Source organism: Aythya ferina (genome assembly GCF_964211825.1).
Source record: "Aythya ferina genome assembly, chromosome: 3".
Taxonomy (NCBI): domain Eukaryota; kingdom Metazoa; phylum Chordata; class Aves; order Anseriformes; family Anatidae; genus Aythya; species Aythya ferina.
Genome location: NC_140298.1, coordinates 97,858,603 through 97,882,471, shown reverse-complemented (window position 1 = coordinate 97,882,471; position 23,869 = coordinate 97,858,603). Strand labels below are relative to the sequence as shown.

General features: G+C 35.3%; 1 protein-coding gene across 3 annotated transcripts in view; it reads left to right on the top strand.

Annotated features, from left to right (window-relative positions):
• MYOM2 (myomesin 2) overlaps positions 1 to 22,980 on the top strand; it is a 93,631-nt gene extending 70,651 nt beyond the window's left edge. For all 3 annotated transcript variants that reach the window (XM_084514407.1, XM_084514408.1, XM_084514406.1), the window contains 13 exons: positions 24 to 160; positions 4,320 to 4,464; positions 4,580 to 4,639; positions 5,871 to 5,938; positions 10,359 to 10,472; positions 11,830 to 11,917; positions 13,459 to 13,497; positions 14,186 to 14,291; positions 16,950 to 17,113; positions 17,442 to 17,478; positions 17,601 to 17,623; positions 18,457 to 18,512; positions 21,971 to 22,980. In XM_084514407.1, coding sequence (XP_084370533.1) covers positions 24 to 160; positions 4,320 to 4,464; positions 4,580 to 4,639; positions 5,871 to 5,938; positions 10,359 to 10,472; positions 11,830 to 11,917; positions 13,459 to 13,497; positions 14,186 to 14,291; positions 16,950 to 17,113; positions 17,442 to 17,478; positions 17,601 to 17,623; positions 18,457 to 18,512; positions 21,971 to 22,282 — 1,349 coding nt within the window. In that variant the 3' untranslated portion in view covers positions 22,283 to 22,980. The remainder of the gene's footprint in view (positions 1 to 23; positions 161 to 4,319; positions 4,465 to 4,579; positions 4,640 to 5,870; positions 5,939 to 10,358; positions 10,473 to 11,829; positions 11,918 to 13,458; positions 13,498 to 14,185; positions 14,292 to 16,949; positions 17,114 to 17,441; positions 17,479 to 17,600; positions 17,624 to 18,456; positions 18,513 to 21,970) is intronic.
• Positions 22,981 to 23,869: the final 889 nt, after the last annotated feature.

Genomic DNA, 23,869 nt, shown 5'->3' with positions numbered 1-23,869 from the left:
TTTTTTTTTTTTTTCCCCTGCAGCAATACCTCTGAAATCAGAATTAGCTTATGAGGTTCTTGAGAAAGGTGAAGTTCGTTTCTGGATTCAAGCTGAGAGTTTATCACCAGATTCTACCTTCAGATTTGTTATTAATGATAAAGAAGTTGAAAATAGTGATGTAAGTGCATATTGAGTATTATATATTTGTGAATTTGCTTAATAACAGTTTATGCACTGAGTTGTTTTTTTTTTCTATTTTTATAGCTGCTTAAAATTACTTAGTATGAGTCTGATAATACTTGAAAGCAGTGTCAATCTTTAGCCCTAATCTTTTTCACAATGTAGAATTCATGTTGCAGAGTGATCTTATTCTAGATGACCAACAGTCAAAGAGACCCTTAATAAATGCATCTGATTAAAAGTAGCATTGAAATACTTTAGGAGAAGAATTCAAGTCAGAAAAGCTGCTTGCTTCAAGTACAGATTTTGACTGCAAAACAGCAAGATGCTGTTCCCTGAGGCACTCTGAGGCCACTGCTAGTAGTTCTATATATAATGTGCGAGGCACTTGACAATGCAACAATAATCATGGATACAAAAGTTTTACATGGTGTCGGTTGCCTTTATTTTTATTATTATTTTTAATTTTGGCCTTGACAGTAAATAGGCACTGAATGGCTACATGAAAACGAAAGAACAGATGGAATGCATCTTCTTGTATTCTTGTGGTCTAGCAAGACCATTCATGCTAAGGGACACTAAAAGACTGGGTTGAGAAGAAAGCAAGGGCATATCCTTGCCAAGCTGGAGTAAGGTTCATATAAAGGGCATAAAGTACAGTACTAGAAATATCTTTTCCTGTGAGGAATCCACCTACAGTGCAGCTGTTTGAAAGTTTCAGTTTATTCCTGAGGTTGCAAAGCCTGTTTTTGGCTGGAGAAGCTTGTCAGCATTCTTACACCATAGAAAAGCAAGGAGCATTTCCTTTAATTACATATTGACAGGTGGAAGAGGAAGTGTTCCTCAGCAAAATACTTCTCTTCTCTGCATTTCTTAATTTAAGAAGTAATAAACTCTAGCACTGAAAGCCTGAATATTAGTGACTAGGATGTATTGAAATTGCAATATTCTGTCCTGGCAGTCTCGGTGGAACAGAATAAGCTATTTTTAGTTCACATATGTTTTGAAAGTGTTGACATCAGAGAGAGAGAGTGCCTTGAAGTGGATCTGCATTATTTCACCTCTTTAATTAGTAACCCACAGGTGACATTTACTTTTGGAGATTGATGATATTTTTGTGGAAAGTCACATAAAAGCCTGGTATTTATTGTGCCAATAAAATCATTGAACTTCATCTTGCTGCATAATGGCAATAGTTAGAAGCCTAATTACACTCTAAAACCTGCTTGGAGACTGGACTACAGTCACTGAACATGTTCAATAGACCATTATGCTGGTGAATAGTAGCCTGTTTCTTGACACTGGCTAAAGTGATAAATGTTTCCTTCTAGGTGCTACAAAGGGAACAGTTTCTGTAATATTTTGAAATAATCTGAGAATGGAATGAACTGAACCCCACTTACTCAGCTGTAATTTTAATATTTTAATGATTTTTCTTTACTCAAAAGCAAGAAATACAAACGTTTTAGGAAGTGTGTTAAAGAATCAGATTGAAACATACAGCTTGCTTTTCTTGTTCTGCTTCTGGAAAATCTCAATTTAACCTTCTCTCTGAGAACTCATTAAATTAATGCAAGTGTTGTCCTTGACTTCTGTGGGCAAGAAATTAAAAGTGAGAATTTGAATTTGTGCTGTTTGACAATTTGCCGCAACTATACCCTCTCTTTTAAATCTACCTGGCCTATCTTCTCCACTCATATATATAATCTCTTATATAAGTAATTATACTTATTTTTGGTTATATTAATTTTTTGGAACTGTTCGCTTTTCACAAATTCCTATACAAGAGAATAAATAATTTCTGAAGCTTACACATTTCCTTCTTTTCTAATTGATTGCCATGTCTTCCTAACACCTTTCTGAATTTCAGGTGCCCGTTATTTCCATAGGAATTGCACTGAAGTCTTTTCATTCCCAAAGCCTCAGTATTCCTTATTCTGATTTTCTAGGAGAGGGCAGGCACCACCGCTATTCAATTCAAAACAGGGTCAAGGTCATCTGGTCCTACTGTCTTCATCCATTTTAAGATATATTTTGTCATTTCACAATTCCATAATACATGTTCTTTTAATGATCTTTTAGTTTTAAGATGAAGGGGAATGAAAAGACATTTCATTAAAGGATTTATGTCTCATTTTTAGTGCCTATGTATTTTTTTTTCTCTGTTACATTGAACCATGGCTTTATATTTTCATTTATTTACAGCATTTACAATATTTTTCATGTTTTCAGTTCTGTCTTCTCCTCGGTACTTTTGACTCTTTCTTTTTCAGGTGTTCTGTTTTATCATACAGTTTATAATGTGCATTGGATGCATTTTTTTGTTGTTGTTGTTGTTGACATTATTATAAACTTGACAGAACTTTACAAATTCATACCCTAATTTACACTTGTACTGTTGGTACATTTGAAAGCACCAGTAATGAATGCTAACAACCTTGAATATGTCAATGCTATTCTTAGATAGGCACCTCAGGTAGCTGCAAGCGTGGCAGATTTCCCTACCCTTATAACTGTCCTTCAGTTGACTACTTTTGCAGGTTTTCGCCAGCTGGTAGTTTTGGTGTACTGAACATTAAGTGAGTATACATTGCATAAAGTCCTGCATCTGTGTGGGAGCTATTCTACCAGGCTTGCTGTCCATATAACAGTGAATCTGTTCTTGAAGCTGGCTGGGAGGCGTCCCTCAAAGGTGAAGAAATATATGTGGGGTCATTCTTTCTAATTTTAGACAAGTACTTAAAGTTCCTTCCACTTAAGGAATTGGTCCCAGAGAGTTCAACAAGTGTTATTTTTACCCCATCTCCCCCCGCCCCCCCTTTTTTTTTTCCTTTCCTTTTTCTTATTCTTTCCTAAACACACAGATAAAGCTCGTGGCTTTATCTGTTTCAGGTTTTGGACTCCAAGAAGAAGGTTAATAAAAATATTCTGTTTATAAGGCCTCCTGTCTCCTTATAACAACTACAGGCTCTATAATAACTTACTGCATCACTTAAAAGTGATACTTTTGTCCCCTCATGAATGGAACGGTTGTCATGTAACATCCTTAGCTGTTTAGTTACCCAAACACATTGACCAAGTAACTTGTGTAATTATTTTTTGCTTTACTTCAGGAATTTTTTAGTTGAGATTCAAACAATGTCACTGTTAGTGGGACACATGGTCCTCATAGTTTACTAACTGAATGAAAGAGATATTATTTAGGATAATGTGGTTGTATCTAAAATAGTACCTGCAAATTCTAAACACATTTTGCACTTATTGTCCAATATTTGCTTATAATTTTCTATTTTCTCGAAGGTTCCTGCTTATAATTTATCTTTCTGGAATAATTATTAGAAAGCAAACACAAAAAGGACACAAACAGTGAAAAGCATATTTATTTTAGAAGTCAAGTCAATATTTGGTATTTTGGGTATTCTCCAAGGACTTTAGTAGGTAGCTAGATTTTTTGACAGAATCTTAATTCTCTTTTGTTGGACTTTGTTAATCTTCTTAGTTCCCAGAATCTCTGTTGGGTTTGAATGGGGAAGCCACAAGTTACTGTTCTCTGTCATGGTCTTACACTTTAGTGTTCCCCAAAAATAATAGGTAGTAGAAGATGAGCAAATCATTATATCCTTCCTAAATATATTTTTTTAGTGAGGAAAAAAATCCTGTATCAAGCTGCCACTTATGTCTTAGAGGTATTTAGTAGTTATGATGGTTTGAATTTGTTATGATGGATTTATTTACAAGGTACATGTTTGAAGATCTGTGTCTACAAACTTAACACTTGCAGCTGTCTTTATACTCTGCTAGGAACAGTGTTTCAAACTAGCAAAACCCTTTGTTGAGCTGGAAGCTGTACTGCAACTAAAGGCTGGATGTGGAACCTCTTCTTCCGATGTGCATAGTACAATAAACTATTATTTTTAAATCTAAAACACCTGTATTATGATGATTTGAGTATTCCAAATGCACACTTACTGCCACCTCTGGGACCTTGTTGTACAATAGCAAAGGAAATCACAGCCCTCTTCCTATAGTTTATGATTAAAAAGAATGAAAACATGAAAAAGATCAAGTGTGGAGTTGGGGGATCCAAAATATGCATACTTTGATAGTGATTCATAAGTAATTAACACTATACTAAAGTTATTGCTTATTTATTTCAGAGGCATAAAATAAATTGCGACCGTCCAAATGGTATTATAGAAATGGTGATGGACCGATTTACAATTGACAATGAAGGTACCTACACAGTACAGATTCAAGATGGAAAGGCCAAGAACCAGTCTTCATTGGTTCTCATTGGAGATGGTAAGTTCATTAAACATGGAAAATTTCAGTGAGACAGGTGAAGAAATAAACTTCAATTATTTCTTGACTACTTTTGTGACTAACTGATCTTTTGTTTACCTCTTCTGAAATTTAGCATTTAAGGCAGTATTGGCTGAATCTGAGCTCCAACGAAAGGAATTTCTCAGGAAGCAAGGTAAGAGAACAGATTAGTGATTTTTGGCCCATTTTGCAGTGCACAATGCATTCCTGGTGAATACTAGGTGCTTCTAACTTCCATTGACTTCATTAGAAGATAAGTATATCATGCAGTTGGAGGGGGTATTGAACCCTTGCTGGATGTGGATATTATTTTCTAACATTGTTGTATAATACTTGCAAATTTTGACAGAACTTTAATTAAGTAGAGAAATAAAGTGGGAATCCTTACAAGAGGTTATATTTGCTGAATATTCATGAGAAGTATGCTTACTGTGGGCTTCAAACCAGCAAAACACTTCAGCATGTTTAGTTTTAAACAAACAAGTTGTCCATTCATTATAATTGACAGAAGAACTGACAGCAAAACGTCAGTAAAGGAAGATTAAAATCTTGAGCCTGTGGTTTCTGTCCAGGCAAAATTTTAGGTACTAAATGTACATACATTTGTTTTATAGTCTAAGATAAAAATAGATTTAGGGAAGAAATTATACTGTATATATACTCACAATCAATGATTTAAGTGAAAGTCTAGGAGTTTGCTACCTCCCATCTGTGGGTATTGCAATCTGATCCTCCAGACATTAAAACATACTCAAAAATTTACTGATATGAGTAACCACAATAACTTCAAAGAGTATGTATATCAGTAAATTTACTGAAGGACATGCATAATTGACTTCAGAACATAAATAGGGAAGAGGGATATTTCCTGTTCTGCTGGAATGATTAATATATATTTTTAACTTCAATTAATTTGGACAAAAACTGTCAGGCATGGGTTTTTTGCTTTGAAATTGTAATTTGGTGAGCATTTGAATACAGTATTTTATTCTTAAGTTCCACATGCATTAAACACATCATATTGTTTGTAACTATTCTATTTCTTTCCTATGCTTGCTTAGAAATTGGGCATAAACTTATTTAATAAACATACTTGTTTTTCTCACTGTTTTACATTTTGGAATACTACATGATTTACCCTACAAACTAACAGATAAGTGCCTCAGGTTTCTAATCTATACTTTAGACACCTGTGTTAATACAATTAATACTTACTGCACGATTTTCCTTCTTGTTCATGGGTAGTTCAGGAGTGCTCTCTGATAATTCTGGTGTAGGGATGTGAGAATGTAATTATTAGCCTTTTTGTTTCTTTCACAAAGGATAACTCTGTTATCCTTTCCTTCATTTTATAACATATGCTTTAAGGCTATTTTCTTTCTTAGGTCCTCACTTCTCAGAGTTTTTGTATTGGGAAGTTACAGAAGAATGTGAAGTTCTACTTGCTTGCAAGGTGAGGAAATATACTTAAAATATTTTTAGAATGTGTTGCTTAGTAGCTGAGGTAGGAAAATATGTGGAAAGATTTTGATGTTTTTACAATGGAAAAATTCCTACTGAAATATTTTTATTTGGAAGAATTTTAAATCAAACTTCCTGACTTGTTCTTCAGCAGTAGTTCTCATTTAAACAAACAAACAAAAAGCAAGATTAAATCCTTAATTTAGAACAGGAGTAGTCTTAAAAATTAAAAAAGGAAAAACAATTTTTGGAAATATGTAGATAATCTAATCTTTTATAATAACTGTGAGTCATAAAAATTATTTAAATAAAATAATCAGCCCTAAGTGGTCCTTCTTCCTTCCTCAACAAGTAGCCACAGTTCAAACTCTTTCCCTACAGTTTTCTGATTTGGAGCTTCCTCTAACAAATTGTCCATTATTTAATCAACTGTAACCAAACATGCAATAAAAGTTTTTAGAATTGAAGTTATAGAACAGGATTTTTATTATATTTAGCTAATGACTTTGGAATCATAACTAATGCATATGTGCATAGAATTCAGAGTAAATTCTGCTATTAAGGTCTTTATATGCCATTCTGAACTGATATATTTTCATTTTTGTTGCTCTTTTCTAGAATGACTAATTAGAGGTCTCAATAACAAAGTTAATTGAATTTAACAAGCATTGAACTCTTCTTCATTGCCTTTTCCTATTGTACAGACTTAACTGTATTCATTTTCTTCATTCTTTTGAATAAGTTTTTGACTTTTAATTAGATTAACTTGAATCATTCATTATGAGTAATATGAGTAATATACATGCACTTTTTTCTTCCTTTTTTTTTTTTTTTTCCCCTCTGCTCACTAATTAGGAGGCCTTTAACCTCAATTTATTCCCAGCAGAACTGACCTAGGGGGTGAAGCTGCCATTCTGCGTGCCCCCATTTTAGTGCTCAAGACTCATTAGCTAACATGGTACCTTTGCTGATACTGAGCTGCGTAGTTGCTGCATTTTATAATCTCATAGTGCATTTGCCTCAGGCATGAACTCTGCTTATCCTTTCATTAATTAAGTGTTGCTGAACCAGTTATACTAGTGTTAATTCTCTACAAATTAATCTGAAATTATCCTCTTGTCTTTGACAGTAGAGCCTATTTATACCACAGAAATTGTGAAAGGCTGATTATATGCTTTTTACCAGTGTACTTTTCATTTGTTTGGTCAGAACATTTTGTGTAAATACAATATAGGGTGTGGGCAGTCTGCAAATTCATCCTTTTAACTATGCCTTTGACCTTATAATGTTCGTTATTGTTAGTGTGTGACTGGCTGTTACATTCAGACCATTGTTGTTTATGGCCGTTTAACTGGTATTTATACATAGGAAGAAGTTGAACAATAACACCTGGATTTGTCTGACTAATTTCAGGTACTTGACATTCCAGTCAGAGGTGTGGCTGACCTGGGCTGTATCTTCAGTAATAAAATTATCCAAGGAGCAATTGTTGCCTTCCTAGGCCATATCATTTCCTTCAGAGTGGCTCATATTCACACTGCTTAGTTGGCTTCTTGTAGAGAAGACTGGGCTTGCTTAGATCCGGGTCTCTTCTAACGTCTTTGTAGTGCCCTTGTGTAAAAATAATTTTTGTGGGTGTCCTTATCTCTTGAAAGAGCCTGGGATAATGTGAAGGATGTGATGTGACATGCAAGAGAGGACTTTTGAACAGGAATTTCTCAAAGACTATGGCATGAAATAGAAGACTTTAAGAACTGGTAGCTTGTATAAGACATAACTGATGGTGTGATCCAGATTTATAACAGTAATCATATGGTTCTACATATGAAAAACATGTCAAATATGTAAGGTATGGTTCTACATACAATGGTTTGCACTGGAAGGGACCTTAAAGGTCATCTACTTCCAACCCCCATGCCATGGGCAGGGACACCTCCCACCAGACCATGTTGCTCAAAGCCCCACCTAACCTGGCCTTGAACACCTCCAGGGATGGGACATCCACAGCTTATCTGGGCAACCTGTTCCAGTGCTTCACCACCCTCACAGTAAAAAAATTATTTTCCTTTTATCTAATCTAAATCTACCCTCTTTTTGTTTAAAGACATTACTCTGTGTCCTATTGCTACACTCCCTTACAAAGAGTCCCTCCCCAGCTTTACCTTTAGTCACCTTTAGGTACTGGAAGGCCATTCCCAGAGCCTTCTCTTTTCCAGGCTGAACAACTCCAACTCTTCCAGCCTGTCCTCACAGGAGAGGTGCTCCAGCCTTCTGTGGCCCTCCTCTGGACTTGTTCTAATAGGTCCATATCCTTCCTGTGCTGTCAATTAATAATGAACAAAGATTGTGCTATGTAACAGAACACAAAATGTAGCATTCAGGTACCACTTCCATTCTATGGGATTTGACCTGATTGACTTTTGTTTGACTTAATCATTAATTCCATAATAGCTGAAGTTGATGAACTGTATTGATGAACTTTTTAGACCCTCAATGAGAGGGGGACATATTTGTCCATCTCAATAACAATTTGCTGGTGTTTTCTTTTCATTGCATGTTTATTTTTCTTTACATGCCAGCATCTACCATCATTTTTCTTCAAGTAGTTCTAAATTTCAGAACATTCAGAAGCTACCCACTCTTGCATCGCCTTGACCTTTATTTGTACTGTATTTGTTAAAAGCAAGATTTTTGGTGTGCAGTTAAACAGTAAAAAAGGTAACTTTTCATAGTAAATGTCAACATGAAATAACTTCGGCGCTGCAAACTGCATGTGTCTGAATCTCAGTCTATTTATTGTCAGATTGAGTGCTAACAGTCTTTGATGAAAAATTGTTGAAAAGCATTAAAGGCTTGTTCCTTCAGGCTTTGTTCAAATAAAATTGCCACTCATGTCATATGACTGTAGGAACAGCCGCTTTGTAGTTACTGGTAAATGTAAAATGCTGCTCTTTTTTTTTTTTTTTTTTTTTTTTCAGGCGAGACATTGCTTTGGGCCAGGTTGTGATCCCAAATACTCTGTCAGAGATACATAGCAACCACGCTAGTTATTAAACAGCAATATATATGATTAATGTGAACAGGATTTAGAGAGCTTCCAGGAATCAGTACAGGAGAAAGGTGGTGGTGGTGGTGGTGAAATTCCTCCTATTTGTCTGGTCATCTCTACAGAGAGCTTTCATAGAGCAGTTCATCTATAGAATAAGACTCCTCTAATGTGAAAGGGTTAGAAATTGGTGCATGTATTTCCCTCCTAGCAATCCACTTGAAAACTATTGCAGAACTCAGAAATAAATTAACCTCTGGGCTGCCCAATATCCATTTGTTCAGTTCTTTAAGGATTTTTTTTTTTTTTAAGCGACTGCCTGGGGATTAAACATCTTGCCAGCTCTTTCCTTCTACCAAAGCCATGTTGATGGGGATTCAGGATAGACACAGAAATACGATTGTATTTCTGTGATTTCTGGAAGGGTATAAGGTTAGTGATGTCAAACAAACCATAGTGCTTCTGAAAGGAAGAAAAATAAAACCCTTCGAGACCATTCATCCAGCAATATTTTAAGTGTCACTATTAGACAATTTATATTTCAAAATTATAGCAATACTTGAGGTATAGCTGTAGTTTATTTATGCATTGCTCAGACTAGCTGCTACTATTACAGCAAAATTTGGTCTTTTAAGAACCTTCTCTGTATCTGAAACACTTTTTAAAGCTCCTTTGTATTGAAAGAGACTTCAATTTATAGGATTCCTCAAGTCTTCGTATTTCCTGTAGGATACAGTGTAATGTAAAAAAAGAATTTCTAGTGCAGCTCACAATTCTGAAGTCTTTTTGAAGGGAAGTAAAATGCTTTCAGAATAGTAATTTCAGTTGCTTTTTGTGGTTTGGCCCTGAAAGGCATTGCTTAGGTAGCCAGGATGAATCTGCAAATTGGCTGAATGTTCTCCAAGATAGGGCCTAGAATGTGTTGCAGGTCTCTGGAGACACATGGCAAACATAAAACGATAAAAGAGAGTTCAGCATCTGTAATTTCAAAGATACTTCTCACAGGTATCTCTAGACAAACTACAACCTTATAACAAGGATGCAAAATCCTTTAAGGAAGGACGTAGACAGGATTGCCTTTAAGGATTTGACAGTGCTCTTAAGCACTGAGCTGCCTACTTCTGACCAGTTCTGTGCTGCAAATACTAAGAATTTGCTGAATCAGAATTGTTTTTTTCTGCTTAGCTATTTGATGTACATTATATATATATATATAAAAAAAAAAAGGCTTCTTATGCTGAAAGTAGTATGTAACTATGTATGTATGTATGTAACAGTATGTATGCTGAAAGTGTATGTAACTACATACACTATAATGTATTTCATCAAGATAAAGCCATGCTTATGTGCATTTTTTATTGTACAGGTTGCAAACACAAAGAAGGAGACTGTTTTCAAGTGGTATAAGGATGGTTCTGGGATTGATGTCGATGAGATGCCTGATCTGCAGAAGGGAGAATGTCACCTAAGTATTCCCAGGGTACAGTATCACCTTCTGATTAGAAATGACAGTGATGTGTTAGAGATTTGCCAGGCAGATCACTAAAACAGCTATCATGATTTCTACGAACCATTTTAAAGAAAAGGTGTATTTGCTACCTTTCAATTAGCTAGTGAGTTGTTACTGCTAGAAAAAGAGTATATGTTTTTGTTATCAGCTCAGCCAGGTTATGCTTAAGTTGCTTCAGCATCCTTTGTTGAACTCTTTTTTTTTTTCTTATTGAAAATAAGAAAACTTCTTCTCAGTTTTTCAATTTGTTCAAGCACCTCATATTTGACAGTTGCCTCAGTGTTATTTACTAAAATAAATAGGTTTGAGGTATATCGCTTCTTAAGGTTTACGTTTATGTAAACAAAATAGCCTAACTTGTGTCTGAAGCTTTACCTTGAAAAGTTACTTTCTTTCTCAAGTGCCCAAACCTCCCCTTGATCAAGTCTTTCTGCTTTCAGAATAATATGCATTCCATTTAATTAGTTTATTTAATTCAATTATTGTCTTCATATTCTTATTATTTACTCACTTCGTTTCACTTGCAATAGGCTACTGAATTTCTAGTCACTTCATTTTTCTTGAGTAGACTTTTCTGGGGGAGAGTAGTTTCAGCTTGTCTTGAATTGCTGTCATTACTTATCATTTAAATATATGACACTTTTTCCATTATTTACTTGTTTGTGGGCTTGTATAAACCTAAGATTAAATTAAACAACCTCTAACCTGAATGTAAGTATTTAGATATTTCCCTTCATGTTTTTAAATAAAATAAAATAAGATCACCCAAACAGAAACTACTGCCTTTAAAGCAGTATCACTGTGATAGATTTTAGAGTGTAAGCCCTCAATGCATTATTTACTTAGCGTACATATAATCTGACTACAGCTGCTGCTTGAATGAAAACCACTTAGTTGATACTTGGACAGTTAAAGGATATAGATCAATTGTCATGCTCTACACATAATGACTCCAAAAAGTAATAGTTTCAGTTGAAGAAAAATTGCATTTCTAAAATTTGGGTGGGTTGAAGTTACCCTCTATTACATCTTACTAAGCTACTTATAATTTCTAGCGACCAGAATCAATCCTATTTGTCTCTATGGAACAAGAGAAAAGAGAGAAAGGAAAAAAAAAGTTTCTCGAGACAATTTAACTGAAATCAGATTATATTTTAGTCTTAAGGACCAACTATAGCTTCATAAAAAAGCATATACAAGCCATTTATAGTTTAGAAAGATTATTTATCCAGAACACAGTACAATGTGTATTGTTTAACTTGTGAATGTGTGCAATGGTTAAGCAAATATATTCTTGTTCAATAAACATCCTGTGCTTTCCTTGTAGTTGTCTCGCAAAGATGAAGGTGTTTATAAAGCAACACTATCAGATGATAGAGGTCATGATGTATCTACTCTTGAATTATCAGGAAAAGGTAACATTACATTTACGACATTGAAGTAATTCTCTGCACATTCTCTGAAGAGGTGTTCAAGATCTATCTTTGCAAATGGCAAGTCAGAAAGCATATTTGGGGTCCTTTATCAGGTCTTTTCATATGTTATAGGGGCCTGATCTGCAGATGATCAGTTTAGTAGGGGTGACATTGGGCTTTGTAATGGTTACTCTTTAATACCTTCACAGGCAAGAAGTAAGTTTTAATCAGACACTCCCCTTTATGTGGGATTATTTATTTATTTATTTATTTATGTATTTTTGTAAAGAGCTCTTTCCCTCTGTAAGCTTTGGTAAGTTTTAATGTCTACAAAAAAACTAACAGCACCAGGACCTTCGAAGTACCAAATATGTTGAAGTGGGAGTCTCAGTGACTGTTATTTCAATTGTAAAATAGTAAAGCTGTAATTTTGAATGTGTGAAAGAACAGACCCACTTGTAAATGTAGAGAAATAAAAATCATACACAACTGAATTTGCAACTCATCAGAGTAGGATTTTCAAGTAACATTTATCTTGATCACTGGAATGAACAGAAGATACTGTAGTTCTCCATCTTACGACTGGGGTCCCTTCCTACTTCTGCAGTTACAGAAAAACTAGCCTGTGCTGGAAATGTAGACAATGAAATGCCTGTTTTGATAAAACACCATGTCTAACTTGTGGAACCAGGAGGCTTTGCAAATGTTAACCAGCAAAACCACAGGAACTACAGTATTAAACCAACCAGTGGATCCCCTAAATGTTTGATTTGACCCTGATAAACAGAGAAGTTTAGTAAGAACTGTGCTCTTGAAACTGCATATTCTATGAGGCAAGTTAGTTTGAGCTCAGTGTTCATTGTAATTCAAATGAAAATAAATGCAAACAAAGGTAAGAGGATTTGGTTGAAAATGCACTGATGATAGGCATCTACACAAGGTTTTATGTGTTACCAGATGTTCTCTGCCTTTTTCATTCTACGCAGTGACACTGAATGTCACTTGTGTGCTTGTTACTTGTGCTACAGAAAGTGCTCTAGTCTTCTGCCCGTTTGACTGAGGTTCTCCCCTTCCACAAACCCAACAAGCTTTTGAAAGATGATGGAGCTGTTATGATACCTGTTTTTTTCCTGCTGCCGAGAAGTTTACATTTGCCAAATGCCATCTTACAGGGAGCAGGTGAAAACTGTTTTCTCCAGAAATGCAGTAATTTTTCTTTCTCCTGAACTCTTCTTCATATGTGAACTATCAAGCTTTTATGACCTTCTGTTGTTTCTGGCATGAAGGATACAAAGAGAAAAAAATGACAGCATATCTGACTCCGCATACAGCGGAGATACTCATTAACACAGCACAGAATTCATTTAATGTATGCAGACAGTCTCCAATTTGTCCTGTACACCTGTTGCAATTTTAATGGTTTTCTTTGCCTAAGGATGTGAAGATTTCCTATATCATTTTAATTAAACTAAACATAACAAAGCTATATTCTGATTGAGTTTTGATTGTATGCTTTCTTTTTATTTTTTTTTTCTCCTCAGTGTATGATGATATAATTCTGGCATTGAGCAGAGTCAGTGGTAAGTAAAGTCTCTCTTGGATTTTCATGTCGTTTTTTATTTATTTATTTATTTTTATATTAAAGTCAGCTGAGCCTGAGGCAGACAATTTTTATTGTAAGTGGAAAATCTATGGGAGTCATGATGCTTATATCTTTATGGGCACATTATTAAGGTTCTGAACAGGCATTCAACCTTGCTAATTGACACTATTAAAAGGGAACAAAGAATTGTTCCACCTGGCTTATTTGGTTTAGATACTGTGACGATGATATAGCAGTCATTTTCTTCATACTTCCCATTAGTAAATGAGCCTTATGATACAGAGAGAACTAGATTCTGATCCTATTTTCAGTAAGAAACTGGGAATAATTCCAGTGAAAGAACGGGGGATGTACAAGAATAAAATTTTTATGCAAATAAAATCACAATACTATTATTTCATGGCAATTACATAAGTAGCTTATTACTTCACAAAGCAGTCATAATGCTTGTATATGATAATAAAACCATAAACTCATGCTAAACTTTTACCTGATATAAATCAGCAGATCTTTGAGAAGCATGAATCACTGTCTTTTTGTTGTACTCAAGAACAGTGGATCAGATCTTGAATTTCCCTTTGTCCTGGTGTTGTAAACAGTCCATTTGACTGTTTTCTGTTTATTCCATTATCCTGTTTGATTTGCATGTATTCTATTTTATGTAGGTAAGACAGCTTCTCCACTGAAGATACTCTGCACTGAAGAAGGAATAAGGCTTCAGTGTTTCTTGAAGTACTACAATGAAGAAATGAAAATCAGCTGGTCTCATAGGTAGGTGAGAATATTTTTTCAAGTTCATGTGTACATTCAGATTTGTTTGAGAAAAATATAGTCTTAAAGATTTACTATATACTATGCTGTGGCATTCATTTAGGAAGTGGAACGCTTTAGTGAATTTCTTTCCAGCATCTTATGTTCCCTTTTCACATAGTACATATGGTAAAAGAAATATTAATAGACTTGTCCAATACCTGGTTTTAATGTCCAGAAAAGAAGAATAAACAGTATTTCAATTTCTTATTCAACTCCAGACTGTTTGTCTTCCATTGTATCTAGTTGGTTCAAAGATAGTAAAATATTGGAGCATAGTTTTCTGCTCAGAGTTGCCCTTTTCTATAAATGAATGAAATTTCTCCTCCAGGAGTAGGTGAATACCAAACATCTGCTCTCACCAGCCTGTACCAAGAAAGCAAATCCAAAACCAAACAACAACCCTCTCCCCCCTCCAAAAAAAAAAAAAAAAGGAAACAGCAAACAACACAACAATTTTCAATATATAGTCTTACATAAGCCCAAATATTTTAATTCTATTCATTTTCTTTGAAAATATATCCAGTGACACAGGGAGGAGGGGCAAGAAGTACTGAATATTGTGAGAATAGCCCTCAGAGCTGAGAATCATTTCTGTAACTAGAAATGAGTTGGAAATTTCCAGATACTTTTCCAATATCTTCTGTTACATTAAGGTAACAAAGGTAACATTCTGTTACCTTTGGAGGTACTCTTTATATATCTGTGTATTTACAGTTCAGTATTTAAAGTATTAAAGTATTTAAAGTATGTTCAAATACTTTGCTATGTTAGGCCTTCATTTTTTTGAAACTGCAGGTAGGGCTTTGAATGATTTTAAAACTCTTCAAGTTTTTTCAACTTTCACATTCCTTGATGACCTCCAAAGATGACACACAGTGAAGTGTTCTGACCAGGACAGGAAGAGGCTGGTTTGGCTGCACATTGTCTTAGTCAATTAGGAATGTAAGAAACGTGTCAGTGATCATCAGGTTCAGGGAGCTCAAGCAGACTTCCACAAGGGTACTCAGCTGTACTCATAATTCAAGTTTTGTATTCAGCAGGTTCTGCTCTTTCTTTCAGTAAATGTGATACTTGTATGAAGAAAAGGTGAAGAAAAATATCTTTTTGCCTTTGCCTTCTACCGTATCTGCTTAGTTTTAAAGGTGATGTTCCATTCCACCATCCACTTCCTAGCAATGCAAAACTATAGAATGTTCCATGGCAAATAAGGAAACAATCAGCATACGTATTTGTATTTGCTGTCTCTCTCCCTCCCCCACATACTAATATTCCAGATTTTATGGTAAACCTTACATGTCATCATCATGAAGATCATTAAACACAAATTTTGAACAAATAAAATAACATTTCAATTATTTCATTAAATGCTATGATTAGAAGCTAGAGTTGTTATTAAAAACTAAAACAAAAACAAAGACTGAAACCAACCAACCAACCAGCATCCTCCAGACTCACCAAACCTTCTCGCTTTTTCAAATGGAATTTTAAAGAATTACTCCTGGAGAAAAGAAAGGTTATATCACTCCTTTATTTATTTATTTATTTATTTATTTATTTATTTATTTATAGTGTTGTCTGCATATCCTAAAACACACCAATCAAATTTACAGCTAACTTTGAATTGTCCACTATCCTGCTTTGCAGGAAATGTAAATCCTAAAGCCAGTATGCATTATCCACTCATGGCATGGTGGGGAATGTAGTATTTTGTAATAAATAGCAGTTTGCATCTATCTATCTATCTATCTATCTATCTATCTATTCTGGTACATTGAACTCAATGAAGTTCTCTTACAGTAAGGGAAATAGTAAAAATTCCTTTTCCTCATCGAACAAGCTATGAAGCCACATCAGCCCTGTCTATGCAAATAAATTAACTCATCAAAAAGAAGCAACTGCTTACTTTCATCTCAAACATATGTATATATATATATGCTCATATGTACATATTTATAATATAAATATATACCTAAAGATGCTTGGGAGGAAGATACTAGAGAAAAAATTGTTTAGTTTATGAGGGAAAGAAGAAACTTCTTTGCAAACCATTCAAAATAGCGTGGTTTGCATGCTCTCCCTAAATAGCTTCATCTATTTCCATTATTCAGGACAGACCAGAAGAACCACTAATCTGAATCAACAGAGCATTTCTTATATTCTTAATTTAGGAAGTAATGATAAGTTAATTGAATGTTACTATGTGTTTTTTTTTTGTTGTTTTTTTTTTTGGTAGTGGTGGTGTTTTTTTTTTTTTTTAAAGACATATTTATTAATTATCTGCAGTTAGAACATTTGCTGCTTTCCTTGTTCTTAACAACAAATGAACAAACAAACAAAGGTATATTTTGACTTGATGTGAGACTAATAAATTATATGCAAGTCTTCCGTGGATTTCTTAATTAGTTTTTGAAGTTAGTGGAAGGTAAAGATTTTTTGTTCCTGTTCTATTTCATACCCATGCTAGAAAGAAAAGAATCTCCTATGAAATTGCTCTCATTAGTTGCATTTTATTTGTAATTTAGAAATAGTGTGTTATCCTCTGAAATTTTTCATAGATGGTCTCCTACAGAGAATATACATGAAAATAATGTTCAAACCCATTTCTATTCATTCAAGGGAATCTAAGATTTCTTCTGGTGAAAAGATGAAGATTGGAGGTGGAGAGAATATTGCCTGGCTGCAGATAACTGAACCCACTGAAAAGGATAAAGGGAACTATACCTTTGAAATCTTCGGTGACAAGGAATCCTTCAAACGAACACTTGATCTGTCTGGGCAAGGTATAAATATAAGACCATAATCTTTGGATTAAATCCACTTCATGGATTAAATAGAATTAATCAGGAGTAAACAGAGGAATGCAGTAAAAATTGAAAACTTTTGGTCAAAACCAGATGCAATTTAGTTGCGTAACTGGTATAATCTTTTTAGTCTCTTATCTGTTTTTACCACTAGCACCGTTGGGTTCCAGAGGTTTGGTTTTCCATTTTGGTACTGTATAACAATGTTTTTAAAACAGCTTTAGTATGGGTATGTGTTTAAATGTTTATACTGAGCCCCATATGCAAGTGATCATGTACAGTAACTCTCTCAACTGTTTTGTTACAGCTTTTGATGATGCTTATGCAGAATTCCAGAGACTCAAGTAAGTGCTACAATTTTTGCATTTTAATGCTGTAGCAACAATCTTAATTTACTGAAAATGTATTTATTAATAATGTTATTAATAACGTTATGTATGTCTCTTCCTCTCCTCAACAATTTCAGGGCAGCTGCTTTTGCTGAGAAGAGTAAGTTTATTTTACATTTTATCAAAGATGTTCTGCAATCTAGTCTAGTATTCTCTTTAAGGCATCTATCATTATAAGTTGGCATAGCTTTCAGAGTTCTGAAGTTGCAGAAACCTCCTGTTACTGAGGAATAGTGCAATAATAGTAATAATTTATGGGTTTGCACTTGATGTGCATTTTACGCATTTTGCAATGCTCCTCTGTCTGTTTTTGTCTGCAGAGTTTAGGTGAGGTGTGAGTTTCTGGGTGTCACACAAGGAGGTGTTGACTCTGAAAGCAAATAATATATTGGGATCTACCTACTGAGCAAAAAATAACATGCTAATGAATGTGGAGTACAATGGAGAGACAAAGTGGGGAAGCTTGTTACTGTTAGGGGCTGCATGAATTCTGTACATTGATATCAAGTTCCGTGATAATGAAAAGATGTTTCTACTCAGAAACAAAGTGGCAAAATAGACTTTTTTCTAATCTTAGATACCACCAAGTTGCTAAAAGCATCCTCTTTGTTTTGGTGCTCAAAGCTCCAGCTGTCAAGCTTAGAAGCATCTTCAAGGATGTAAAGTGTATCAGTTTAGAACTCCATAGCACAACCTTTGCTAAAAATCTGAGAGGATTATAAAATACATTAATAGGAAATAACACAAAATATTGCAAAAATTGTATTATTTTACATTTCATTAATCAAGCATTACAGATGTTTTTTTGGTTCTTAAGATAAGCCCAAACTAAAGCTGTAATTGATAGGTCACCAAGTTATAAAATTATGAAGAAATAAGTAATTTTGAGTTGTAAAGGTCACATAATCCACATATTTTTTCTTTAACTCCTAGATCGTGGTAAAGTCATTGGTGGCTTGCCTGATGTTGTTACTATAATGGATGGGAAGGTAAGGACTGTTTTCGTCAATTAGCCAAGTTGACTGATGAGATATTTGCTTTAATGGTGGAAAGGGGAGGGATTCGGATGATTTTGCAGAAGCTGAGAGAAAAAGGAGGAGAATTTAAACAACCTAATGGTGGTTATTTGATTGAGGAACATGCAAGTCATAAGTGAGAATGTGCACCATAAACTGTCTATACAGTCAGGGGAGGCACAGCCTGGTTCAGTTCTCAGGCTGGCAAGGTCAGCCTCCTGGTGCTGGTCTTTTGTGATGATTGTGTAGAGACTCTGAGTTAACTGAATACTCCAGTCTGGGCTGGATTTCAGCTCTGTGTACTGATCAGAACAGTTCAAGGGCCCACTCCATCCCTGCAGTAGAACCTGGAGGAGGAGACAGCCACTGTCTGAGACCCAATGTAAAACGAAGAAAACCTAGGTCCCATTCTCCAGCAGGCCAGTCATAGAGTCTTTGTGGTAAGAGCAAAGCAGGGTAAAGAACCTACCTGGCCCAATGGATTAAACTCTTTCCTCTGTATAAATGTTGGCAGATAGTCCCACTTCAATGTATAATTACAAGAGAACGGGGGGAAAGGACAAAAATCTGCAGCATTGTGCATGGTGCAGAGGAGGTACTTGGAAATGATTATCCAGCACTTCTCATGGCACAAGAACTAGGGTGTGCCTAATTAAATGGTCACTGCAATCGAAGGGAAGTAGTTTTTCAAGTGTTTCATAATTAATTTTTTCCTTAGTACCTTAGGCCAAAATAGCTTTGGGTCCAAAAAGAAAACAGGCAATGTCATGAAGAGAAGTCTAGCAGGGGCTATTAAACACATTTGTCTCAATACAGCTAACGCTTATAACTAGTTTCCACCAAATTGTGGAAAGTAGGAAGGGAGCAGGATCACAGTATTCATTCTCATTTTTCTATGCTTTCTTAAGTAGTTGCTTTTGACTTCTAAAAGAGCTAGATGGAGTTTTATTCTAACTGATGGTAGTAGTTTAGCTTGTGAGCCAATGTGACTCATACCATCTGCCGGCTATCGAGAACATATTGATCAGGGTGTTTATGTCTCTTGTGTGATGTGCATCTTCAGAGGCTACGGCTGTGTTGTTCTATGTGGAAATTGTCCTTATGCCAGAGAAAGTGGTTGGAGGCTCCAGTGAGCCTTGCACTGGATACTGAAAGCTACCCAGCTTTGGACAAAACTGACATGATTTCCTTCTTGGCCCATTCCTTTCTTTGTCTCTATTGAGTATTCACATGAGGTGCCTTCTTACTGTAGTAGACAAAAGCACTTCACAGTAAGAAAGCTAATCTGTTAGGAGGTTAGGTATAAGCCACTTCATGACCAACATCTTCAAACAGACAGGAAAAAACCTGGCAATGACATCCCACCCCAACTGCATGTACATGCTAGCTGCAGTTTCTTCATACAAAATCATGCCCTAAAAAGCATGACCTGAAATCAAGGGAAAGCCACATAGCAAGTTTCCAGAAGTAGAAGGGTTCAAAGGAGGCCTAACCATGTGAGGATTAAATAACTGAGTGAATGAAGGGAAAACCTCTGATTCCTGAAATCAAGCAAAACAAAATGGTTCAGAAGGAAGTGAAATTTTAAAATCATCTCTAAATTAAATATGAACAGCTACCATGCAAGATTCATGTAAGTACAAGAGAGAAGTAGTAGCACACGTGCATGCATGCATACACACACACAGAATAGAGAAGTTTCCCCATACAATGGAATGGTCTTTCTGTGCAAATGTATGAACACAAGACAAAGCTTTACCGGCGCTTCTTAAGAGGGTATAAATGATTTTAGGTCACATCTATAATTTAGTAAATTAGAACAGGCCCAAATGATTTAAAAGGACTGTGGAAAATATCTGGTCTCTGGCAAGCTTTTAATATTAACATATTAAGACTTGATTAATGAATTAATTATTAATTGTTCTTAAATGAGGTCACTTTTGAAGGCAATAGTTGTGAAATGCTGCCTGAGTTACAGAAAGGACAGTAAGATTTAAACTTGCTGTTTGCCATCAGATTTAGTTTGATTTCCCAACATTTTATTTTCATCTTTGCATCATTACTCCTTTAAATATTTTATAGAAGAGCTAGTTCCCATAGTCATTAGTTAGCTTTAGATCCTACATGAAGGGTAGGATCATGTACCCCTTCATATAAGGGGTACTCGCACACTTAGGTTGTCACCAGGTTGCACCCAGAGCATGTAAATCTTCCCTCAATGGTCCTCTCTGAGTTTGGAGGCAAATAGTATGCAGAATTGCTTCTACTTGGGAATGTATAGTACTTTTGATCACTTAAAATTTCTGCCTTTTTTTTTTTTCTTTTTCCCCACTGAGTTATATCATAAATAAGAATTCAAGAAAAATAATGCACAGAAACATGCACATGTGAGCACAGATGGGCTTTCTCTCCTCCCTCTAGATTAGAATTCTGTGGAACCTGAAGGGTAATACTGAAGGGAGGGAATATAAAGAAGCATTCTGGTACATTTTTTTACATTTATTTTTTAACACATACGGGAAATTATCATGCTGATTTAAATTACATAGGCCAGAGTTTTGGGCGGAACGAGATTCAAGCAAAAGTGAACAAAGCAGATAGTTATCAACGCATGTTCTCAAATGATTATTAAGCCTCTTGCATCATCATTTTACCTAAATACATAAGATTTATATACATATAGATACAGTGATAAAAGTAAGATTAGCAGTAACTCCGTATAAATTCGGAAGAATGATCATCAGAATTTTGTAGGCTTCTTCAGTCTTTGTTCAGTCCTTGGAAAATACGTGAACTGCCAGGATGACCTACTAGGTCTTTTCAGCTATTCTATTAATACACTGTACATGCATGCAACACTTTTACAACCTTTATGAATTATTTAGTCTTCATAAAATATTTCCATTTTAGGAGTCAGCAGCATTTGGAATCAACGACCAATGATTCATGTTATGTACTACTATTTAAGTGATTTATTTATTTTTTTTATCATCTCAAGAAATAACCTCAGGAGGCCTAGGTCAAAAAAGATTTGCTCAGTTCTCCTTGGTGTGTACAAGGAACCTTCAAGGATGTTTTTAAACCTATCATTGCCTGAACATCATGTCAAACTAATGGGTTGCCAGGAGTTTCCTGCAGGCAGGACTGCATTGACAGTCCAACTTACCATCTTCAGGCTCTGTTACCCTGGGGCTATTACTGCTTCACAATCACTGGTAAGATGGTAGAAAGACTGAAAGAAAGAAAGAAAAAATAAACAAACAAACTAGGAACTCTACTTTTCAGTCCCCAGGAGCATGATAACTGTCTTTAATTAACTAGGAATAAGAAGTGCCTGAAAGCAATACTGAGAATACTGTTAATCAAATATGCCAAATCCTTAATAATATTTCTTTCCTTTCTTTCTTTCTATTTTTTTTTTCCTCCCTCAGACTCTGAATCTGACCTGTACTGTGTTTGGAAACCCTGACCCAGAAGTGGTTTGGTTCAAGAATGACAAGGCCCTTGAACTTAATGAGCACTATGTGGTTTCACTGGAACAAGGAAAATATGCCAGTTTAACAATCAAGGGAGTGACCTCAGAAGACTCAGGCAAATTTAGCATTCATGTCAAGAACAAATATGGTGGGGAAACAGTGGATGTCACTGTAAGTGTGTACAGACATGGTGAAAAAGTGCCTGAAGTTAAACCCGGCCAGCTTGCAAAACCTAGACCAATACCACCATCAGAAGGTAGTTCTTAGAACCTGAGGGCAAGACAAAATCCAATAAATAATGCACATAACTACATTTGACAACCAAAATAGTATACACGAGCTGTAGCTGAGGTATTCCCACACATAACTAATTGGTATTCTCCAAAGGCAAACAGCTTTTAGGAGTTTTGCTTTAGGGAGGTAGTTGTGCTACAGGGGTGTGCAATGTGCAATGATCTTATTATAAATACATATAATAGGGTGGGACTAGCAAGTAACAAAAAGCCAAATGCCTGCCAGAAGCTTCCATGTGCATATAAGTTGCATAAACCTACAGTAAAACTCCATTTCCACTCCCCCAGCCCCTACTTGTCTGAAAAGTAAACAAACCACCCCCTCCCCCCAAAAAAAAGAGAGAGAAAAACAATCCAGCACTCTCTTGAAAACATTGAGAACAAATATCCCATCAATAAATATAGTGAACTGCAGTTAGACACATGTTCAGAAATGATTCCTGCTTTGCCTCACACACAGTCCCCTTGGCTTTGAAGTCTCTGATTACGTAAGTTTAGTGGATAGTCCCTATTTAGTAATGATATTGTTATTTTATAGTGTGAATTTATCTTTAGTGGAGTTTAATAGAGTTTTACAGATGTTCACTGTTTATGCCTTGAAGCATAGGTTACATGTTTGTATTTTGTTTTTCTTGCATTGTGCTAATAAAACTTTCGAAGTCACCTTTGCTACTCATTGCTCCAAATCATAGCTAACTAGTTTTGTTTACTCTTTCATTGTTTAATTATTGCTTATTGCACAATTTCACAGCTGATAGCATGCAGACAATCGACTTTCAATAAAGAATGCAAATTATGGTTAATCACAGTCACTGGGTGGCACTTACAATATTAATTTCACTCTTTACAATACAGGTCAAGATGCAAGATCAAATTGTCAAAAGACATGTATACAACTCAGTCACTTAGGATAATCATGTCTTTGATTCTCCTCTATACAAAATGAACAAAACTCTTCCATTGGTGGAGTAATGTTCTGCTAGGCAAAGCTTTAAATATGTGCTCTTGAAATCTTCAAATAGAATGGGCTTCAGTGAGATTGCTTGCATATCTTTCATACACAGCAGATGACTACAGCACTGTTTTTTGTTTTTAGAACAGGTTCTCTATTAAGTACAAGTGTGTTTATCTGCTTAGATGTACCTTTGTAATTTGCTAAACAGCTTCCAGCAAATTCCCCAGTGGCACTGGAGAGCCTGGATGAAAGTGTTTGGTGCAAATATCAGGTCTGTAAATTTTATTTGGGGTCATGCCTGAATGCCAGAGCTTAGGTCTGAAAATATGGAAATAATTGTCTCGGGTTTGTTTGTTTAATTTTTGTTTGTTTACTCCAGCAGACAAGCTGAAAACCAAAACCAAACCAAACCAAACCAAAACAAAAAACCCACAAACAATTCCATAGTAAATTTAACTTCAGGGATTATTTTTTTCCCCCACTTTTTTTCTCATCTGAGTGACATAGAAATTCAATTTTTTGTCTGGCAAAGAAATACTTCACTTGATTCAAATATATTTTATTGTTGAAGCAGATTGAACAGCAGAGGAAATGAGAAGCCAATTT